The sequence below is a fragment of the Zalophus californianus genome, chromosome 10 (assembly GCF_009762305.2).
Source record: "Zalophus californianus isolate mZalCal1 chromosome 10, mZalCal1.pri.v2, whole genome shotgun sequence".
NCBI classification, from domain to species: domain Eukaryota; kingdom Metazoa; phylum Chordata; class Mammalia; order Carnivora; family Otariidae; genus Zalophus; species Zalophus californianus.
Window position 1 is genome coordinate 60,967,286 of NC_045604.1, and position 21,204 is coordinate 60,988,489.

A 21,204-nucleotide genomic window follows, 5' to 3' on the forward strand; every position below is an offset into this window, starting at 1 on the left:
CTCCGAAGTACCTGTTCCTAGCGCCTCTGTATGTGAGGGGAAAGAAGCTCCGAGAGTTTACAAGATTCCCTCAAGTGTCCAAAGCCACAGCAGGTGAGCCCGCTGCCTTCAGCACATAGGCTTCAGGTTCCATATTCCAATGCAGTAGGGAATCGCCCTGTCTAGACTTGATTTCAAATCCTGACACCACCATTTTCCTTCTGCATGGCCTTCGGCAGAATCCTCACCTTCTCTGGGCCTCATTAACTCATCGTGGAGAATGGGGGAACATTACCCACTTCATGGGGCTGTTATGAAACTCCAACAAAACCAAATTCGGGGGGGCGCCTGGGTGGCTCAGATGGTTAAGCGTCTGCCTTCGGCTCAGGTCATGATCCCGGAGTCCTGGGATCGAGCCCCGCATCGGGCTCCCTGCTCTGCGGGGAGCCTGCTTCTCCCTCTGCCTCTCTCTCTCTCTCTCTCTCTGACTCTCATGAATAAATAAATAAAACATTTAAAAAAAAATTCGGCATATGTCAGGTTCACAAGACATTCACCTTCCCTCTTCAAACCTGCTCTAGTCCCATTCCTCTCCTCTGCCTCCTTTCCTTGTACCACCCTTATTACAAATGCATTCATTTTGTTTCTCGCCCTGAGTCAGCAGGCCTCCCCAGTTCAACTGTGAGGGGCTCAACAGTCCTTTGATGGGTGGTGTATTTTATGCATGGTGCATTTCTGGAACAAGAATGAACCCACACACAATTGGTAAATCGGGGAAATTTGTCAGTCCAACATAGAAGCCCCACCGGCTGATCACAATTCTTCTCAGCACACTGGATTTTGTGCTTTCACAATACAGTAGCCGGACCTGAAATATCCGCATGCACAAACACGCGTACACACACACACACACAAACACACACAAACACACACACACACACACACACACACACACACAGGTGCAGCAAGCCATGAAAGACTGCAGCACTGCCCACGTGGCCTGCCCTTCCTCCTGGCTCAACCTGGCTACACACGAGGTTTCAAAAGGGTTTACTGCCCATTTCTCTCAGATAATTGTACAAGACAAACAAGCAAAGACTAGAGAAGGACCCAGACTATTTTGTGCAAAGCCTCTCACTGCTCCCCTACCTGCAAATTCTGATGCTAATGTCCCTCTGTCCTTGTTTTCAGAATTGGGCAGACCCAATGCTTCCTTCTATACTCCTCCATCAAGCTACCTTCTCCTTTACCTTTTAAAGGTAAAGCCTTATAATACCGTGTGATTCCTTTATTTACAGGGAGGTTAGCAGGCTAGTAGAGTTGTGCTATTACTTTTATTAAGATTGCTATTGTTCTGGCTAATGTTTAATTGTAACAGTAAATGTTTTGAGGGGTTAAAATGTTTAGAGTGATCTATTCCAATTCTATTTCCCTTAACATGGCAGTTATTTATAGTGTGTTTTTGCAGAATATGGGTTTTTTTTTAAAGGACTGTATTGTGCTACAGCAGAAATGCCCATATTTTGCCTTGTTGAGTGGATATTTTTGATATACTGAGGCACCCTGGATTGGTGGAATAAATGGTTACAGATAAAGTATTCTCATTGCACTTACTTAACTCTTTGCTAAAATTCAACTCAGCACCTCATTTCTATGGTTAAGAATGAACAATTTCTACCAAAGATGGTACCAAGGTGGGCAGTTCATACTGGTTTTCCCGAATATGCTCAACAAAATGCTTCCAAACATAAAACAAGGTTAACGGGTTGTGTTCAAATAAATCGATGCAGTACTGGCCTATCTCTACAACTTTAAGCAGCTTTTGTTTTATTATATAAAAGTATTCCATTTTTAATTAGCCAGACTTCCAAGCAAGCAAAGACACTGCAAGAAGAGCACCTTCCATGTAGGATCTGCTGTATAAACTTTACCAAGTTCTAGGGTAAAGAAATAAGTTCAAATATTTTTTAAAGTTTTTCCTCTTACCCTTGCCATATTTAATTTGCAGTAAAATAAATAAGATGGTTTTCATTTACATTTTTTTGACATGGGAAATAACCTTCCCAGGCCTCAGTTTCCTTATAGGAAAACAGGAATTTTTAAAAACTGAATAACTGCACCATCAATATTATGAGGGTGTGTGTGGGGGGGGGGGAGGGGGGGAATTACTTGTGAATCTGTTGATCCTCCAATCTTGACACTGTAAAGTGCTCTGATAAAAAACATATCATCGTTATCACTGACTCTTTATCCTCTGACACTTATAGTAAATTACCTTGCACCTAATAATTGTTCAATAAGCACTTGCTAAATTAAAGTGAACCATATGCATAATTAATCTAAGTCCAAATTTCTCCATTACGTTGTTTAAAAGAAACTAGATTTATTCCTAGAGAGCAAATAGATTTTAAAATAAAACAAGAAACTTATATTTCAAATAAAACTTGAGCCCCGTTACCATCTTAGAGATGCAAAATAAAAGGCACTGGATATAGTTGCTGAATTGGTTAGAATTTGGGTTTGTTGCAAGTGACAGATAAGTGCAAGATCTTGAAGATAAGAAAGGCAATGAAAATCTTTGTACAATATAATAATGATAGATGCATGTCATGACGTATTTGTCCAAACCCACAGAATGTGCAACACCAAGAATGAATCCTACAGTAAACCGTGGACTCTGGATGATTATGATGTGTTAATGCAGGCTCATTCTCGGTAAAAAAAAATGTACCACTTTGGTGAATCATGTTGATAATGGGGGACCCTATGTAGGGGCAGGGGGCAACTGGGAAATCTCTATACCTTCCTCTCCATTTTGTTGTAAACCTAAGACTGCTTTAAAAAAAATAAAATCTTAAAAACAACAGAAGAAGAAGATACATGTTAGTTTTCCTCTAACATAAAAGTTTACGTAAGCAAGTCAGGTCAGTGTGCTGACTCTACAGTGATCAGGGACCCAGGTTCACTCCCTTTTGTTGTTCTGCCATCCACAGCTGTCACCTTCCATTTCATGGCCAGGATGACTGGATGCCAGCCAGCAAGAATGAGAAAAGGGAAAAGGAAAGGTATATCCTTCTTTTTAAAGGGCATGTCTCAGATACTATGCACATCTCTTCTGTTTACATTTTACTGGCCAGAAGGCATCACATGGCCATGGCTAGCAGGCCTCTCAGGAGCCTAGAAAATGGGACCATCACTCCAGTGGCCATGTAAACACAGAGTGCTATTACTGCAGAAATGTCAAGGACAGAGGGGTTTACGACAGTTTTATAAAGTGACAGTGAGCTTTGAGTCAAACAAATCAATATGGTACAGATAAATTAATTTGCTTCTGATAAGTTTTCAGAGTAAGAATATCACTTCAGTTTTAAAGCCGTATGTAATACAATGCTAGTTAGTGGGGAGAGTCAGAACCCACCTCCTACAGATAAACTGCTTTGGATTCAAGTCATTAAAACTCCCAGCCCAATGACCTGTACTGAGACTTCATTAAAATTAAAAGAAAGGTTCTAAAAATAAATAAATAACTGCATAAGGCCAAGATTTAAGATGGAAGGAGAGATCCATCTGAAATTATCTTTTTTAGTTATAATCATGAATACATCTGACTTCTTACCTTCAGGACAGAATGAATGCTCTACATTCATTATTGTTATCCAAACTTAATGCATTCGGAAAAAAAGTGTGGGGAGACTATATAAAAGCCAAAGAAAGACAATGAATATTGTAATTTTGAGAGCGTCTGGGATATTCTTTAAAGCATTGACAAGATTCTCTAAGAGATGTGAGACTTCCTGTCCTATCACAACAACCCTAAATGTGGTTATTTCAGACTCAAAACAAAGAAAATGGAATTTGTTTTTAAATGTGTTATTATTTATTTATTTTTTATTCATCAAGCTTCATCACTACCATTACCTAAAAGGGTCAATCATGGAGGTTTCACTCTTAGCTAAAAACCCAGAAGCAAAGAATAGAAAGAACTTTAAAGATCGCCCCATTATTAAAAAGCTAAATTCCAAACAAAAATAACAGAATTTTGGTTAGACAGAAATCTAAATGGTCATATAGTTCATTCGTCAAAACCATTCCTAAGGACAGTCTAATCTGTATTTGAAAGCTCATGGATTCTCCAAAGAAGTTATAAAAATGTCCAATAAGTACATGAAAAGATGCTCAGTCATTAGGGAAATGCAAATCAAAACCACAATGAGATAATACTTCATAACCATTAGGATGACTATTATCAAAAATAACAAGTGTTGGTGAGGATATGGAGAACTTAGAACCTCTGTGTACTGGAAAATGTAAAATGGTACAGCCACTAAGGAAATTAGTATGATGGCTCTTCAAAAAAATTAAAAATACAATTACTGTATGCTCCAGCAATTCTAGTTCTGGGGTTGAAAGCAGGGACTCAAGTAGATATTTGTACACCCATGTTCATTGCAGCATTATTCACAATAGCCAAAGGTAGAAGTAACTCAAGTGCCCATCGACAGACGATGGATAAACAAAATGTGATATCTATCCATACAATGGAGTATTATTCAGCCTTAAAAAGAAAGAAAATTCTGACACATAACTGAGCATGGATGAACCTTGAGGACATTATACTAGTGAAATACGCCAGTCACAGAAAGACAAATACACTATGATTCCACTTATATGAGGTCCCAAGAGCAGTCACATCCATAAAGTGGCAAGGTGGTTGCTAGGGCTGGGAGAGAAGAATAGGAAATTGGTGTTTAAGGGGTACAAGTTTCAGTTTTGCAAGATGAAAAGAGCTCTGGAGACGGAGGGTGGTGATGGTTATACAACAATGTAACATACTTAATGCCTCAGAACTGCACACTTAAAAATGGTTAAAATGGTAAATTTTGTTATATATATTTTACCACAATAAAAAAAGAAAAAAGAATGATAGACCCATTTGAGCAAATATTTAAAAAACAAAAAACTCATAGAGTAGGATGTGCCATGATACTGAGGACTCAAGATGAGTAAAAGAATAATTACCATTTCATTTACCTTTCTCTTCCCTAAAAAATATCCTATACACATATGAAGGAATTTAGGTCTTAAAAGACAGGTTTTCTGAGATTTGCCTCAAAATAATCACCTGGGGGATAGCATCCGTGAGGAAGTATAAATGAAACAAGATTTACCCATGGTTAATGGCTGTTGTATGTGATGGGCACATGCATGTCCTATTATTTTTTCCACTGCTGTGTTTGTTTGAATTGTACCATAATTGAACAGTTTAGGTAATTTTTACTGTACTTTTACCATATGAAACAATTTTTAACAAAATTATCAAGAGCCAACGAAGAGCAGCAAATTCCAAAACATGTGTAAGAAAGAAAATTTTCAAAGGGAACTCCTCCCTAGATATTACCACTTCCATTTATAGGGAAACCCAGTTCCTTTTCTTTGGGCTTTTGTAAAGAATAGTTAAAATATATTGAATGTTTCCTACTCATCCAGGCTTTACATGCACTATTGATGTACTCCTCATAATAACCTATTACCATTCCCCATTTTACAGATGAGGAACCTGAGACTCAAAGAAGCAAAGTAATCTGATTCGAGCTCACAAGTATTATGTCAGTTTTAATCCAGGAGTCTGACTGCAAAGCCTTAAGCTTAACAAGCACCTTCCTCTAATTACAAGAGTCTCTTTCCCCTTTCTTGCTGGCCAGGGACAGCCTCATCAATCCCGAGTTGCCAGAATGGGGAATGCCTGATTGAGAACCTATGGAAGGAGACATTTAGTTTTCTAAGGGATAAAATCAACGCTTTTGTCTCAGTTGTCTCAGTAAAGCCCTGAGGATTTTCAACATTCGCTTAGCTCCATTCAGTTCATTTACTGAGTACTTGCTAAGTGTCAGAGGCTGTATGAACTTGGGCACTGTGCTGGGCACTCAGAACTGCAACTGGAAGACACAGATCAACATAAAAGTTATTTTAGGAACCAGATGACCTAAAAATAAATAAATTTCCATATCACCCAGTTCTTCCCCTTCTATGTCATTAATCACCCTATGACAGTTGCTTGGCATCTGTCTCTGACACCGTGAAATAGGCTCAGTGAGGGCTCAGACGCTGTCTGCCTTGTCTACAACTCCGTCCCTGGGGCCTACCACGGGGCTGAGACATCGCCGGGGCTCAACGCACATATAGTGAGAGGAACTGAATTCTGAGAGTCATGACGTGAAGCGATGCAGTGAAGAGGCAGGAGTAGGATATTTGGACCAAGCATTCATTCATTTGCTCATTCACTCATTTGTGCATTTATACAATCAATATTTGGGACACCTACTCTGTGCCATTTTTGTGGGTGTTGGGAACGCAGCGGTGAAAGACAGATGTCTCCACCTTCATGAAGCACACCAGCTCTCCCACTGGTCCCGGGGCAGTCCCGGGCAGTCTCAGCTGGCTTCTTAGAAAAACAGGATACTAATAACCAACATGCAACATTATTTTAAGGAAGATGGGCAATATTTGTAAAGAAGCAGACATAGGGTAAGCACTCAATAAATGGCATTGATTCTAATTAACAACAAATCAAAAGTCAAAACAAAATACTAAGTATAAGACAGAGCCAGTGACATATGGCATTAAATACCAGAGGAAATGCACCTAGAAAAGTTCAGTGACAGAAATGTCGGTAAAATGTGTTCTTTCTAGGTGGTACTGAATTTTCTTCAAAATGTTTGGGCTGTGTCATCTTAAAAAAGGGTGAAAAATCTCCCTAGATTTCTGTACAAGAGAAAAAGTAGCTAATGAATCAGTTTGCCTGACATTCAAAAGTTTTGTGTGGCCAAAGAAGGTCATGTAGATTTATATTGTTTTTGACATCTTCCAGCAACGACCAAACAGGGGAAATCATGTCAACTGAGCTTCTAAATGACCTACAGCCATGGGGACACTTGGCAAGCTGGCGAAGCCTTATCAGGAAGCCTTCTGCAATGTTTACTCTTTCAAGGAGTCTCGGTAATTTCCACAACTCCCAAAAAGAGTCCACAAGTATTATCTGTCCATCACTCTCAGTCAGGCATTTTCACTTGTATTTCATTTCACCTTCTCAAAGATTCTGTGAAGTAGTCTCTGTCAATTCTATGACAGAAGTGAAACTCAGAGAAGGTAAGAAATGTGCCCCGGCTGGTACAGCTAGTGAGGGGCGGCACAGGAATCCACGTCCAGCCCTTCGGACTAAGAGACCCTGCCCTCTCTCGCTGCCACCTCCCCATGGGCTTAGCTTCCTTTCAACTTTCTGAGACACAGGAAAGAGAAGTGAGCTTACAAAGAAGAAAAAAAGGTTTCCTTTTACCCCAATTTTAAATTCTCAACAAGGATTCTGACCACTTTAAGCCCCTTTTACCTGGAAGCTTCTGGTTTTTTCTTGTTCTTGTTAGGAATTAGAATAGCTCGGGTGCATCTCTGAGATGCCACAAGATGGAGATCAGCTGACATGCCTCTGACATCAGCAACTCACCCAAGCACCTGCGTGTGCCCTTCTTGGGTGGTGTCTGCAGGCTCTGGTCCCACAACCACTATCTTCTCAGCTTAGGAGGGTCACCCTCTCCAGACACTGAAAGTTTTCACAGGATGAGAAAATAAATAGATAAACTAAGTAGGCAGCTGATGCCACTTATCCCAATATCTCCCATCTCCTTATCAGGCCACTGTCTGCCTTCAAAACTTCACTTCTATTTTACTCACTTAAAAAATCATTTGTTGGAGCCCAACTTTGTTGCAAGCACCGTGTGCCAAGTGTCAGAGTAGGTATAGCATATTCTTTTATCTCTTCTCTTGGGTTTGATGCTGTTTTCTGAAAGGTCTTTACTCCTTAACACTGTCAAATACAGCAATCATTAGCCACAGGGGGCTACTTAAATTTAAATTACTTAAAATTAAGCGTAATTTAAAATTCAGGTCCGGGATAGCCACATTTCAAGGGTTCCATCGTCCCCTGTGGCTGGTGGCTACTGTATTAGACAGTCCATGTAGAGATATTTCCACCATGGTAGGAAGTTCCATTGGACAGTCCTGCCACAGAGCATGACGTGCTGTGTTTTCATCCACCTAGAATTTCCAGCCAGGATCCAATCAAGAACAGAGCTACTCCCAAAGTGAGGCAGACCAAGCTCCCTACCTTATCATTCCTGGGGCACCAAAAGCTAGAGTACAGTGGAAGGGAAAAGGAATCTAGTGATCCATCTACAACTACAAACACAAGGACTTAATTGCATTTATTTTAAAAGAGAGTGAGAGAAAACGTGAAGAACAGAAGTTCAGAACCCATGTGTCCCACTTTATCTGGACTTGGTCGCTTTAGAACTGTCTCTTTCCCATCACAGGTTACGTGGAGTCAGCTCACAGGTTTGTGAAACCCGAAAACGGAGAGCTTCTTGGTGTCCCAGCAGCTGTACCCAGTGGCTCCATGGCCGTCACCATGCCACAAAACGAATATACTGAGTTACACACGGAAGTGCTATGGCCATCCTTCAGATCACCATGAGAAAAAGAAAGACGATCAAGAGGCTCATGAACATTCAAAGAAAGCAAAAAAGATGACTGGTCAGAAAGCTAAGCTCTACTATAAACAGCGCCATGCTGAGAATATACAAAGAAACTATCAAGATGCATGAAAGGAAGGGCACATGGGGGGCTCCGTCAGTTGGGTGACTGCCTTCTGCTCAGGTCATGGTACTAGGACCCTGAGCCGAAGGGTCAGCCCGGAGTCAAGAGCAGGGAGCCTGCTTCTCCCTCTCCTGCTCCCCCTTGTGCTCTCGCGCTCTCTCTCTCTCTGTCAAGTAGATAAATAAAATCCAAAAAAAAAAAAAAAAATGCATGAAAAGAGAAACACCAAACAAAAGAATGATGGCAAGCCTCCACAAGGAGCAGCCCCTGCAAATCTAGTGGACAGGGAGGGACCGTCCCAAGCTAAAGTATTTTCCAATGTGATTAAACAAAAATGAAAAGAGAAAGCAGGAAAGTGGGAGCTCCTTTGCCCAAAGTTCCTGCCCAGGGACAAACAGAAGTATTAAAAGTTATTCAAACAGGAAAGAGAAAGAAGCAAGCATTGAAGAGGATGGTTACTAAAGTTTGCCTTTTTGGAGATGGCTTTACTCGGAAACCACCTAAATATGAAAGATTCATTAGGCCAATGGGATTATGTGTCAAAAAGGCCCATGTAACACATCCTGAATTGAAAGCCACCTTTTGCCTGCCAGTGCCTGGTGTAAAAGAGAATCCCTCATCCCCACTAGATGCAACTTTGGGTGTTATTACCGAAAGTACTGTCCTTGAGGTGAACATGAGTGAGTTGAGCCTTGTGTCCTAAGGAGGCAAGGTTATTTGGGGAAAAGATGCCCAGGTTACCAACAATACTAAAAATGATGGATGCCGGAAGGCAGTCTTGCTGGTTTGATAGCAGTTTGAGACAAGGAACTCCTTACAATTACTGCAGACTACACGCCAATCAGGAAAACCACCATAACTGTGGTGGTTCTGAATATCACCAAACAGCCTTACATACCTGCAGGCATCAAGAGAACCATTTATCCTATTGTAAAAAAATTTAAAATAGGGGTGCCCGGGTGGTTCAGTTGGTTAAGTGTTGGACTCTTTGTTTCGGTTCAGGTCATGATCTTGGGGTCCTGAGATCGAGCCCACAGCAGGCTCTGCACTCAGTACCATGATCAGTGTGCAGTGTGCTTGAGATTCTTCCCCTCTGCCCCTTACCCCACTCACTGGCATGTGCTCTCTCTCTCTAAAATAAATGAAAAAAATTTTAAAAATTAAAATAGCCCAGTTTTACAAAAAAAAAATATTTTAAATTAAATAAAAGAGAAATCCATCAAAAGACAAATAAAGACCTGAATTCAAGCCGTGTGACTGCAGACAAATTGTGTTACTTCTCTAACCCTCAATTTCATCATCTGCAAAACGAAAAAGTGGACAAATTCTAAGTTCCCTTTCACTTTTGAAATTCCTGGATTCAAAGGTTTTAGTTTACATAATATCCAAGGAACTGTACAGACTTCAGAGATATATAAGATAATAGTTCAAAGAGCTTATTAAAAAGTGGAAACTAGCCAAAAAAAAAAAAAAAAAAAAAAAAAGGAGGACCTAGCTACATAGGACTAAATAATATTAGAAAGGACATTGTAAGTGTCATGAAAATGGTACTACCAAAGCATTCTACAGAATCTGCCTCCCTAGCTATCAGGAAGACATGAAAATATTCACCTTTTTCCCTTTATCAAAAAATTTAACAACATAGTGGTTCCCATGGCACATACAAGGTGTTTAATAATTTTAATTAAATAAATAGGAGTAATAATTTCGATTATTGTTGTTATAGCATTGATTGATGATCTAATATATGTTAGGGTCTCTACAAGACACTTCCTTAGGTAACTCATTTTGCCATCAAACGGCTCTACAAAGGAAACACTTTTGGTTTTCATTATTTTATAGATAAGGAAACTGAAGCAAAAGGAGTTAGCTGCTAACCCACAATGACATAAACAATGGCAGAGCCAAGATTTAAAACCAAGACCACACATCCGCAGTGCACATGCTTCTTCCACTTCAGCACACTGGCTCCTTCAGAAAACATTTACTTGCTAATCCCCAGGAAGGACAAAAATGAGATGGCTCCTAGACTTACTCTTAAGAACCCAGCTAATGTCAAAAAGCTGACATTTTCCTCCATATTTTTTCAGAAGGCAGAATGGCAACTTATCTCTCTGGATGGGTTCTCCAGCCTAGACCAGGTGGCAATTTTAATGGAATTGGAACCAAGTTCATGACTGTTCATTAGAGTTCCAATGTCCTGAGACCTTTGTTAATTGAATTAGACACAAGACAAAGGGAATTGAAAAGAGGGTAAGTTAAATCTTCATATTGCCTTGGGCAAATGGCAGAGAGAAGTGGGCCTTTTTCCCCTAAGGAACCGGGTACCCACTTTATCATTTACAATTATTTTATAATTGGATTGGTGTTTTGTAAGACAGAAGTCCCTGTCACCCTGAACTTCCAATGCCTCCTTTTCACTGTTATGAGAGGGGGAGTGGGGGCCAAGTATCCGTGTTGCTTATTTCCCACAATTCTGTTTTTCAAGGAGACTTAGCATTTATTATGTCACCAAACTATCCAAATCCAAAATATTTCCATATTCTCTGCAGTGAACACATTCCATCACCCACACCACCTAAAAATACCCTGCTTTCCATCACTCAGTAGAACCACAAAGGCTATTAGGAGGCAATAAAATCCCTAGATAGCTTCTCTTTCCTACATCTGCACTCTCTTCTGATCAATTAGATTCAGGGAGGCTGGAGGTGGGAAATAAAGGAAATAAAATTCAGGCCACAAATCCTTATCTTAATCCCACAAATAGCACTGGCAAGCAACAACGAACAGGTGAGGGAAAAGCTCAACTGTGCAAGGCTTTCCTGCTCTGAACTCAAGTTAATTATTATCCAAAATCCATCATTGAATTATTACTCATAAAATGTCTGCTTCTCAGCAAAAATATCACAGATGACGGTCCTATTCTAGCTCAGGGCACATGTCAGTATTTATGTCACTGAGGGGAAAATAGGTCCGACGCATTTGATTCAGACAGATTAAGTTCATCTTTATAGGAGACAATCTCCCTTAGTCCAGAAAGGTGCTTTCAAATAATCTCATTTATAGAAGACACTCCATTTTGGGATTTTTCAGCAATGGCAAGACATGTCTCCTGGTCCCTGCCTCCCATCGAAGCCCCTGAGAAATCTGAGGGCTTAAAGGCCCAGGCCTTTTGTGAGGATCTATTTGCAAACATCCCTCTCTTTTCTCATGGACCTTTCTCTTATCAGTTATAAATATTCTTCACCAGCACCCTAAACCCAGAAAGACCAAGATAAGTAAGGTTCAAAAATATCAATGGTTATTTTTTATAATGGAGTTCAAGAGGTGGGGGAGGATATTGACCCCCTCAAGACTGACCAGATTGGACAATCCTAAAGAGACAGAGGCACTGACTTAATGGAGAAAATGTCAGCTGACTCCCTCCCCGCCCCCACCCCAAGAGACTAGGAACATCAGTGGCGTCTTCCAAAGAAGAAGCAAGTCCCTCTTCTTTCTTATGGGTACGACTACTCTCATGGAGCAGATGGACTTCACAAAGGCAAGGTCTAAGTCAAGCCAATCAGAATGGGTGACTGTCCTACTGGGCTGACAGCTCCCACCACACCCTTCTGCAGGAAAGGCCAGTGCGCCCCTCTTGCTCTTCAAGAACAGAGCAGTGGGTCCTTAAAGACTAACGTTTTGCCACACCACATACACAGCAACATATTGGACCCCATGGTACATATGCGACCAAGTTTGAAAGGATCCCTCTGAGAGCATGTGCATAACAGGCACCCAAACCAGACTGTAATCTGCTCTCTTCTCCAAAAGGCATCAATTTCTCTTTTACAACTAAACAGAGCATCATCTCAGGGAAAACGTACCTTCACACTTAGGTCTGTTTTGAAAAGAAGAAATTAAAAGGAAAAAGCAACTGGAAGGGGTGTGAGTACATGGGAGATGAAGAGAGGAGAGGAACACAGGACAAAGGAGAAGGCAGGCAGGGATGGGGAGGGGAGGGGAGGGCACAGGTGTGGCAGACATGCAGGTTTGCTGTCTCCAAAAACACATTCATCCCACTAAGGTAGCGAACGAAGAAAACATTTTGATTTTCTTTTCTGGCAGTCGAAGCATAAATGGTTGCTGCAGTAATACCAGAAATTATTGGTCATTTTGAGCATTCTTGCTAGTGAGAAGCCAACATTCCAGTCAATGTAAAATACTGGCCCCAAGGTGTCCTAGATATTTTGTTTTTCAAATGCAGGAATGTCAACTGCTGGACAAAAAGTGATGTATACTGTCTAGTAGGCAGCATGCTGGCCAAACACCAAATTTGGAATGTGTCTCCTGGTCCCCCTGGGTTCCAGCTCAGCCATCCTCTGCAGCCAGTGCCATGCCCAGAACGAGAATTCTGCCCAGGAAAGAGCAAGAATGCAAACGGTATTTGAACAAAACTGAGTTCTAAGCCATCACCTCTACAAATGTTTCAGGAAGCTAGCCCAAAGCCAAGGCAAGCTGGAGCTCAGTGGGTCTCTTCTTAAGGAAGTTGATTACTTCTAATTCCATTCTAGTTAAGGCCTGTCTGAAGGGAGCCTAGAAAGCCCCCCAAATTGAATGTGGCCAAGCATCATATTTCATGAGCTTTTAAATAAGGTCTTCTCAAATACATAAAATGGCATAACCACTCTAACTTTAATCACATGCTTATGAAAGAAAACAGCATTATGAGTTGACAAATTGGTAAGGCATATATTTTGTCCATATGGATTTTTAAAGTGTACCTATGACATCAGATGAAGCCTACAGAGACCCTTCATTTTTAAAATTATTTTAGTGAGGTATAATTAACTTGCAATGTTATGTTAGTTTCAGGTTACAACATACTGATACAACAATTCTATATGTTACTCAGTGCTCACCACACTAAGTGTCATCACCATTTATTGCCATACAACATTATTACAATATTATTGACCAAATTCCCTATGTTGTGCTTTCCATCTTTGTGACTTTTTTATTTTATAATTGGAAGTTTGTATCTCTTAATCCCCTTTATGTATTCCATCCATCTTTCCACCTAGGATCCCCCACATTAAACCAAATAGCAACTCACAAACATCCCAGCCTAACTTGCAGGTCCCAACCTTGACCATGAGGCAGCATCACCACTGTCCCCAGCCTGCATGGTGGTGGCACTCACTCTGCCTGGAGCATCACTGTTCTATACACTGTGCATTTTCCCATAACACCACTACAGAATTCTCCATGGAAGAGACCCTTAGAATTTTCCTATCATTTGGAGGAACTCCTGTAATCTGTATGAGGATAATCATAATAGAAGAGACAGTTGCCAACATGAGAAAGGCATGCGTCCCAGCTCCTTTCTGTGCATGCCACTTTGCGAACCATTCACTGTCTCCCCTCTCTCACAGGAAGGGTTACTACCTGTTATTCATTCACAGGAATGTTACTACATGTCATTCATAGCCTGCCCAGACAAAATGGAAACAGCACATACATATCTTCCATGTGTGTAAATCACCAGAATCCTTACACTAAACAAGAGGTGACCTGTGGGGGAGGGGAAACGGAGAGAACACTATGAATGTTTCTAGCCTAGAACGTGCTTCCAAGAACGGTGTTGCAACAGTGAAGCAGAAGTAGAAAACTGGTGTGAATTGATAAAACAGCAGTTTATCCACTCTCTCCACTGCTACTGAGCGATGTTCTGTGGTCCCAAAGTTCTTTTCTAAACCTGTGATTGACTTCATAATTGATAAGCATTTGTAACATAGTGCTTCTTCCTTTAAGCAGGTGGAGCGGATGAAATGTCCTAGTAACATATAGTAGTCCTACGCCCCTCTCCAAATACTTTGGTGTTCTTCACATTAAAATTTGGCCTCTTTGGAAAATACATTAAATGAAAAGCCCATAGAACACAGAAGACACAAGAAACTGGTAAAATGGTCACATGAAACCGTGATGTTGGACTCTATGACTCCACACAGACATGGGCCACTTTGATGTGCCTTTCATTATATAAATTATCTGCTATTTAAACATTATTCTTTATATCACAAACACAAAATATATATGCTCAGAGAATAAAAGAATAGGTAGGCAATCCATAGTTATGCATTATGAGTACAAATTACTGAACTGAGTTATTTTTTCTAATAACGAGTTTTCAGAGAAATATTTTCTAAAAATAGTGTCATTAATATGAAACAAAGAGCTAATAAAAGGAGGGCAAAAGAAGTAGCACAAGCAGTTCCAAGCTTAACCAACAAAATAATAATGTTTAAAAGAATGAGGCATCATACTCCCTCCCTGAAGTCATAGTCTGTTAACTTACAAGTAGCACTAGCAACAACTTGGTGTCATAGAACAATTTACAGCATAAATTCAAAATGAGCAATAAGAATTTGGGCACACTCTATAACCTAATAACTATTTCTAAAGCTCCTAGCTTCATTTATTTCATTTATTTTCATAATAATTGACTAAATGAGAAACACTAATTCATGTCATACTAAGTTTATTTCTAATCAAGATTAGCATTAGGTGTCTGATCAACATAGCCCTCGTCTTCTATAAGGAACCAGAAAAAGAATATAGTGTTTGAACAAAAGTAGCTAACTACTGTAGTTTTACATCCAAAAGTCCAGCTCTCCACATGCAATGTACAGAATTTACAATTGCCACCTCTTGCATATTATAATATTAAAAGCATACCAAGCAATGAAAACATTATAACTTATTTAAAAACACATAACTGCCCTCCAAATAGCTCTTCTCAAAACTCTATATAGAATGGGTGGCAAATATCCAGTTTTTTCAACTCATGTAGAAATACAATAGTAATAATATAGGCTCAAGTGGATTATGTTCTTAATTTATCCAGCTGGGATGCTTTAAGTCTAAAATAGGCAACTAATCTCCAATTTTTATTTCCTATCATACTGTGCTGTCCCAGACACATAAAACAGTACTGTCTGGAAGGGTAGAGAAAAAAAATGCTAACATTGTGTCAGGATGCCCATGAACCTTCACATTAAAACAATAACAATATTCCCTCAAACACATATTCACCACCACCTCTTAATGATTTTGGCCCACATAGCAGGAGAGTTTAGATTTAGTACAGGTCAAGGTAGCATACAGCTTTTCAGCTGTATTCGTGAAAGAACACAGAGAAACTATCCCAGACTCCTCAGTGGGCTCATGCTAATTAGACCTTTAACAATTTTCTTGATTCCAAGGTATGATTTCCTTTTTGTCACTGCTAACAGTAACTAAGGAAATCTTGCCCAATAAGCACTACAGATAATATGCTAAAGAAAAATAATCCCAGCATAAAATGCAATAGAAATAATTGGTACAGAAGTTAAATAAAGAATATTGCTTCCTCAATTTTAGTAATATTGTTGGTTGTGACCAGAATGAAGTTACCTAAGCAACCACTCTAAAGCACACACAATATTCAAATGCATCTGTATTATGGTAGCTCGGTGTCTAGAAGTTTGTTGCTGGTAGCATTGGTATAAAATGTATAAAACCGTCAGATCAGTTTGTGAGGGAAAAAAAAACTCTGAATATAAAGATTTAATCGTCATATGGCACTAAAATACCCATAAACAAAATCATAAAAATAACCCAAAGTAAAAATTTAGGCTAAGACAAAAAAAAAAAAAAAAGAATTGTTTAGTCACAAGAGTCACAAGTACAAGTAATCTTTAATAAACCAACCATAGATTCCAGGCACATTCACTTTTGTCACAGAGCTGCAAAGTGTATAACATGTTATACATTTACATAATCCTTACAAAACAAATGCTAGGGGGAGTATATGAAAAAGCGTCTAAAAACTATTATGGATGTTATAAAATCACATGTATAACAAAATATGTGGGATGCCCAAACTTGCTGATATTGCTGATTGCAGATTAATCTATGTGAAATCAGCAGGGAAAAGAGCGGGCACAGTAAGGCTGGCCTCATTTACTTCACTGTGTCTCTACACAGTGAGAACACCAGATTATCTTCAAGTACAGTGTGCAGCATTTGGCAATTTGGGAAATCCACGGGGCCACAAAATTGATATACACTCTCCGCCGGGTGGGGGGGCGGGAATCAAGGAAGCCAAAACTTTCCCTTTCTCCAAGAAAGTGAAGAAATTCTTACCTTTCTGTACACCAGCATGTTGGGTGATTCGTCTGCCACCCCGTTGCTAGTCTGCCCGTAATTATTCCCTGGGCCATGTCACCCCACACTTGGTCCGCTCTCAGATACTGGAATTATCGGTCTGCGCGCTGCAAAGGGTTAGGGAGACTTCAGTCAGGTGCGAACGGCGGTGCTCAAGGGGGGGGGGGGTGACTTGAAGCCTCTTCATAATCCACAGCACCCACCCCACATGGCGCATACTTACATGTCGGGGCTGGCTGGAGGAAGCGGCACAGAAATCGATTTAAAAAAAAAAGAAGAAGAAGAAGACTGAATTTACACCTAGAGTACCCTCAGGGAGTTTTAAGAAATGACAATCTTTTAGTTAGAATATTCATTTGGCTATGGTTTTAACTGACTTGATCTTCTGGATACTCATTGTAAAAAGTGTTTGATGCTCCCCTAAAAAACCCACCGTCACCATTTCTGCGCTCCAGAGTTCTCTTGTCTCCCAATACTTGCATCTCGACTTGATGATGTTTTCCCAAAAGGGCGGAAAGGCAGCACCCTGTGGCAGCACACTCTCTCCCAGGTATCTGGCTACTTTGCCCACTGGCAGCGCCTGAGACAGGCCCATTCCGGCGGCATTCTCCCTTCACTCCCCCGGGTCTCCCACACGGAGCCGGAGGAGCTTCGCCCACTTCCACCTGCCCGCCACTGGGTCCCCCCTCCGCTCCACTCCACTTCGGAAGTCAGGACGGAACCCTGCCCAGTCTTTGCCAGAAGGCACCAGAATCCGTCCCGGCCAAAGGAGCTGATGGGAGTCGACCCTTCGGGTAACCACCTGGGTCGCCGTGGGTAGCAGCCTGGCTGCAGGAACCTGAGAGCAACCAGCCCAAGAGGAGCAAACCAGCGAGCCCCAGCTCCCGCTGCCGGGCTCTCCCCGCGGTTCAAATGGCAGCAGTTTCAGCACCGCGGACCTGGACGAGCGCGGCGCCCGCAACCCGGCCGGGGCGCGGGGCTCCCCCGGCGGCCGCGCGGCAGGGCGCCGGGCGAGGGTGGGTGCGGGGCGGGGGAGCGCGAGGTGGCGCCGCCTACCCCCCTCCCACCACCCCTTATTTACCTCTTCGGCCAAGGTCACGGCCCCGCGGCGTCTGCCCTCGCGGGCGGGCTGTGTGCCGGCGCTGTCAGCTGGCGGCAAGCGGAGCAGCGAGGCAGAGCAGCCTCATCACACTCGGCGGATGATGCGGAACCGCGCGGCTCAGGCGACCGCCGCCGTGCACAGGCGGCCCCGGCAGCCCGCCGCTCGCGCCCGCTCCCACCCCCCCCTCCCCGCCGCCTGGCCGGCCCGCTCCCTCCGCCGCCTCTGCTCCCGGGCACGGGGACCCGCCGAGCGCGCGCGGGAGGCGAGACGCCGGCCCGTGCGCGCGACTGGGAGGCGGGAGGAGGGGCGGTCACGTGGGCCGGGCGGCCAGGGGTGCTGGCTCCTGGGCGCCCAGCTCCGAGCGGCCGGCCACCCGGCCGGCCCACCGGCCGCCCTCGCGCCCCGGCCCCCGCGGGCGCACAGCCTGCCCCGCCGCGGGTGTCCGCGCTGCGGGCGGCCTGGGGGCCCGAGCTGGGCGGCGAGCGCCAGCCGGAAGGGCAGGGCGGGCGGGCGGATGGAGGGACGGAGGGATGGAGGGAGCCCCGCGCAGCCGGCGCGTTTCATCACGTGCCTGCTGACTCCGCTGACAGGGCGAGGGCAGCAGATGATTGATTATCCCTGTGCTTAAATGACGAGAGTAGAGAGATACTGAGAAGTCCCAGGAGTGAAGGAAATGGCCAGGACCAATTGAGCCACTCAGCCCGTTGCCTGCGGCTTTCACAGCTTCCTCCTAAGTTTGAATGGGAACCGATTTGGAGGCTGCCAACTCGAGCTGGAAACCTTGCCACCTGTGAAACCGAAGGGCCATCCCCGCTGCACGTTGCCTCCTTGGAAGGGAGGTGCTCTCACCCTATCGCAGGTTTCAAAGAGGGCCTGGGGTGCCGATTCCCCGGAATTAGTCTTCAAGTCGCTGTCGCGAATTCCTCTGTAAGGATTACAACGACAGGAAGAAGAAAATCACTGTTGTCCCAATTACAGTAAAGAAACTTGTGTCTCTGGCTTTCCGGGGCGGATTTGGGAAGCTTTAAATACCTGAAGTTCTCTTTCCTCAGCTGGGCCAGGTGTGGTGGAGAAACAGAAGATAGCCCCTTCTTAATCCCCTAGGTCCAAATAGAATAGAAGTTACCCCTGGTAGGGACGACGAGCACACCCAGAGCCACGTGGTCCAATGCATTTCCCCAGTCCCACCCGGGGCAGGCAGGTTTCACCCAAGGAACAAAGAGCTATCTAACCTATCCTCTGTTCTAAATACTACAGGGCAAAGGTTACTATCCCAACTGCTTTACACACACCCTAGTCTGACCCATCTCCCAATGCTCCCCAGTTCCCAAAAATTTCTGCATTGTGTGCTCTGGAAATTATGCTGTTTTTCACCAAAGCTGCCATTTTTAAAAATCCTTCTCTACTATTTCCTTAACGTTCTTGCTGTAGTCAGACCTACCTTTTCCCCTTCAGCCCCTCTCTCTTCCCCTTTGCTCAGTCTACTTCTGGGAACTTGACATGAATGGAATTAATACATTTGGAAAGAATAACTGGGCATGCTCCCTCAGCTTGACCATTTTTCCTCTTAAGGAGGAACTGCCTGAATGAAGGAAGCAGGTTTCCTCCTTTGCATCACTAGACAAAGGTTCTAACCCCCTTGGGGGCCCTGCCCATGGGCTCAGCACTGATGGATCATTCTCATCAATGAGCAAACTAACAGATAGATTAGAGCCAACTGTATATATTTTATACACAGGGTGTAAAATACACCCCAGCTTCATGGGACCCCATCCATCTATCCATCCATCATATAGATCTATGTATATCTATATCAACATATATAAAATCTTGCATAAGGTATCTATATGTAGATGTAGCTATGTATAAAATCTCCCTTGACACTCTTTCCACTTATTCCTGCCCTATTTTTTGGCTTCCTTTGGCACCAAGAACTTCCTCTCCTTTTATTTTGTCTTGAGCCCATTCTATTCTGTCAACAACCTCCATGTTACTAAACGAATAGTGAATTCTCAATTATCATACTGAATGCCTTTTCAGCAGAAGTTAAAGTTTATCTCTTTCACATTCTCAAAAATGTTCTACATTTGTCTGCTGGGACACCACTGTCTATTATTTCTCCTCTGCATTACTGGTTGCTATTTCTCAGGCTATTACTTGCTCTTCTTTACCTTTTTCATCCCTAAATTTTGGAATGCCTCAGATCTCAGTCTTTGGGCCTCTTCTCCTCTCAATTTATATGTACTCGCTACATGAGCTAAGTCAGACTCCTACCTTTAAATGCTACTAATAACTTTCAAATGTATATGTAGGTCCATGCTCTGAAATCCAGTCAGTCAAGCACCTACCTAATTAACATCTCTACTTGGATATCTAACTGGTGTCTGATTCAGCTTCATGATAACAACGATATTGTCCATTTAAGATTTTATTTTTATGTATTTGAGAGAGAACGAGAGAGAGAGAGAAAGACAGAGGGAGAGCATGAGCAGGGGGAGGGGCAGAGGGAGAAGCAGACTCCCCGCTGAGCAGGGAGCCCAGACTGACTGACGCAGGGCCGATCCCAGGACCCTGGGACCATGACCTGAGCCAAAGGCAGACGCTTGGCTGACTGAGCCACCCAGACACCCCGGATATTGTCTGTTTAGCTCATGCCATATATCCCAGGCATAGTACAGTTTCTAGCCCACAGTAGATGCATGTTAACTAAATGAATCAATGTATCTAATGACAATAATCTGATACATAATTTTTATATTTAGTAATACATTGTTTACATTATTATCTCATTTAACCCTCTAAAGACCTAGTTATAATTGTCATATATTTTACATCACTACACCAATAAGGAAGGGAAGGATCAGAAATATTAAGGAAACTGCCCCATACAACCCACATAACCACTAAGTGGCTGTGGTAGTTTGTACTGCGTCAACTTGATTAGCTGGAACTACATTTCCCAGCATCCCCTTCCCTGTATTCAAGTGAGTAGAGGAATTTGTGCAAGATTGGGAAAACAGAGTAAGACAGCACCTATTCCTCTCTGGAGGTCTTTGCAGTTTGTGTGTTGGCACGTGCTGAGTCCCAGGAGGTTCTCGCATGTCCTTGTTCTCCCTCACTTCACATTCATATTGTCCAAATTCTTTCCCCCCCTGAGCAAAAATAGCCCCACACACTTCACAAAAGCCTGAATGTGGACCTACAGAGGCAGCAGCCACTCAAAGACCACAAATTTTCATTGACTTTTCTGCCCGGCCCACTTCATGGTCTCCCTCCTGCACCTGGCCACG

General features: G+C 42.6%; 1 protein-coding gene and 1 pseudogene across 14 annotated transcripts in view; one reads left to right on the forward strand and one right to left on the reverse strand.

Moving 5' to 3' along the window:
* Positions 1-18,082, reverse strand: part of RGS7 (regulator of G protein signaling 7) — a 556,606-nt gene extending 538,524 nt beyond the window's left edge. For 7 of the 14 annotated variants that reach the window (XM_027611450.2, XM_027611454.2, XM_027611448.2 and 4 more), the window contains exons 1-2: positions 17,894-18,078; positions 16,792-16,919 (exon numbers count right to left, since the gene is read on the reverse strand). In XM_027611450.2, the coding sequence (XP_027467251.2) occupies positions 16,792-16,809 (18 nt within the window). In that variant the 5' untranslated portion in view covers positions 16,810-16,919; positions 17,894-18,078. Of the gene's footprint in view, positions 1-16,791; positions 16,920-17,035; positions 17,593-17,614; positions 17,802-17,893 lie in introns of those variants that run through there. The other 7 variants (XM_035722243.1, XM_035722244.1, XM_027611446.2 and 4 more) reach the window with 6 other exon arrangements.
* Positions 8,438-9,415, forward strand: LOC113932393 (annotated as a pseudogene).
* Positions 18,083-21,204: the final 3,122 nt, after the last annotated feature.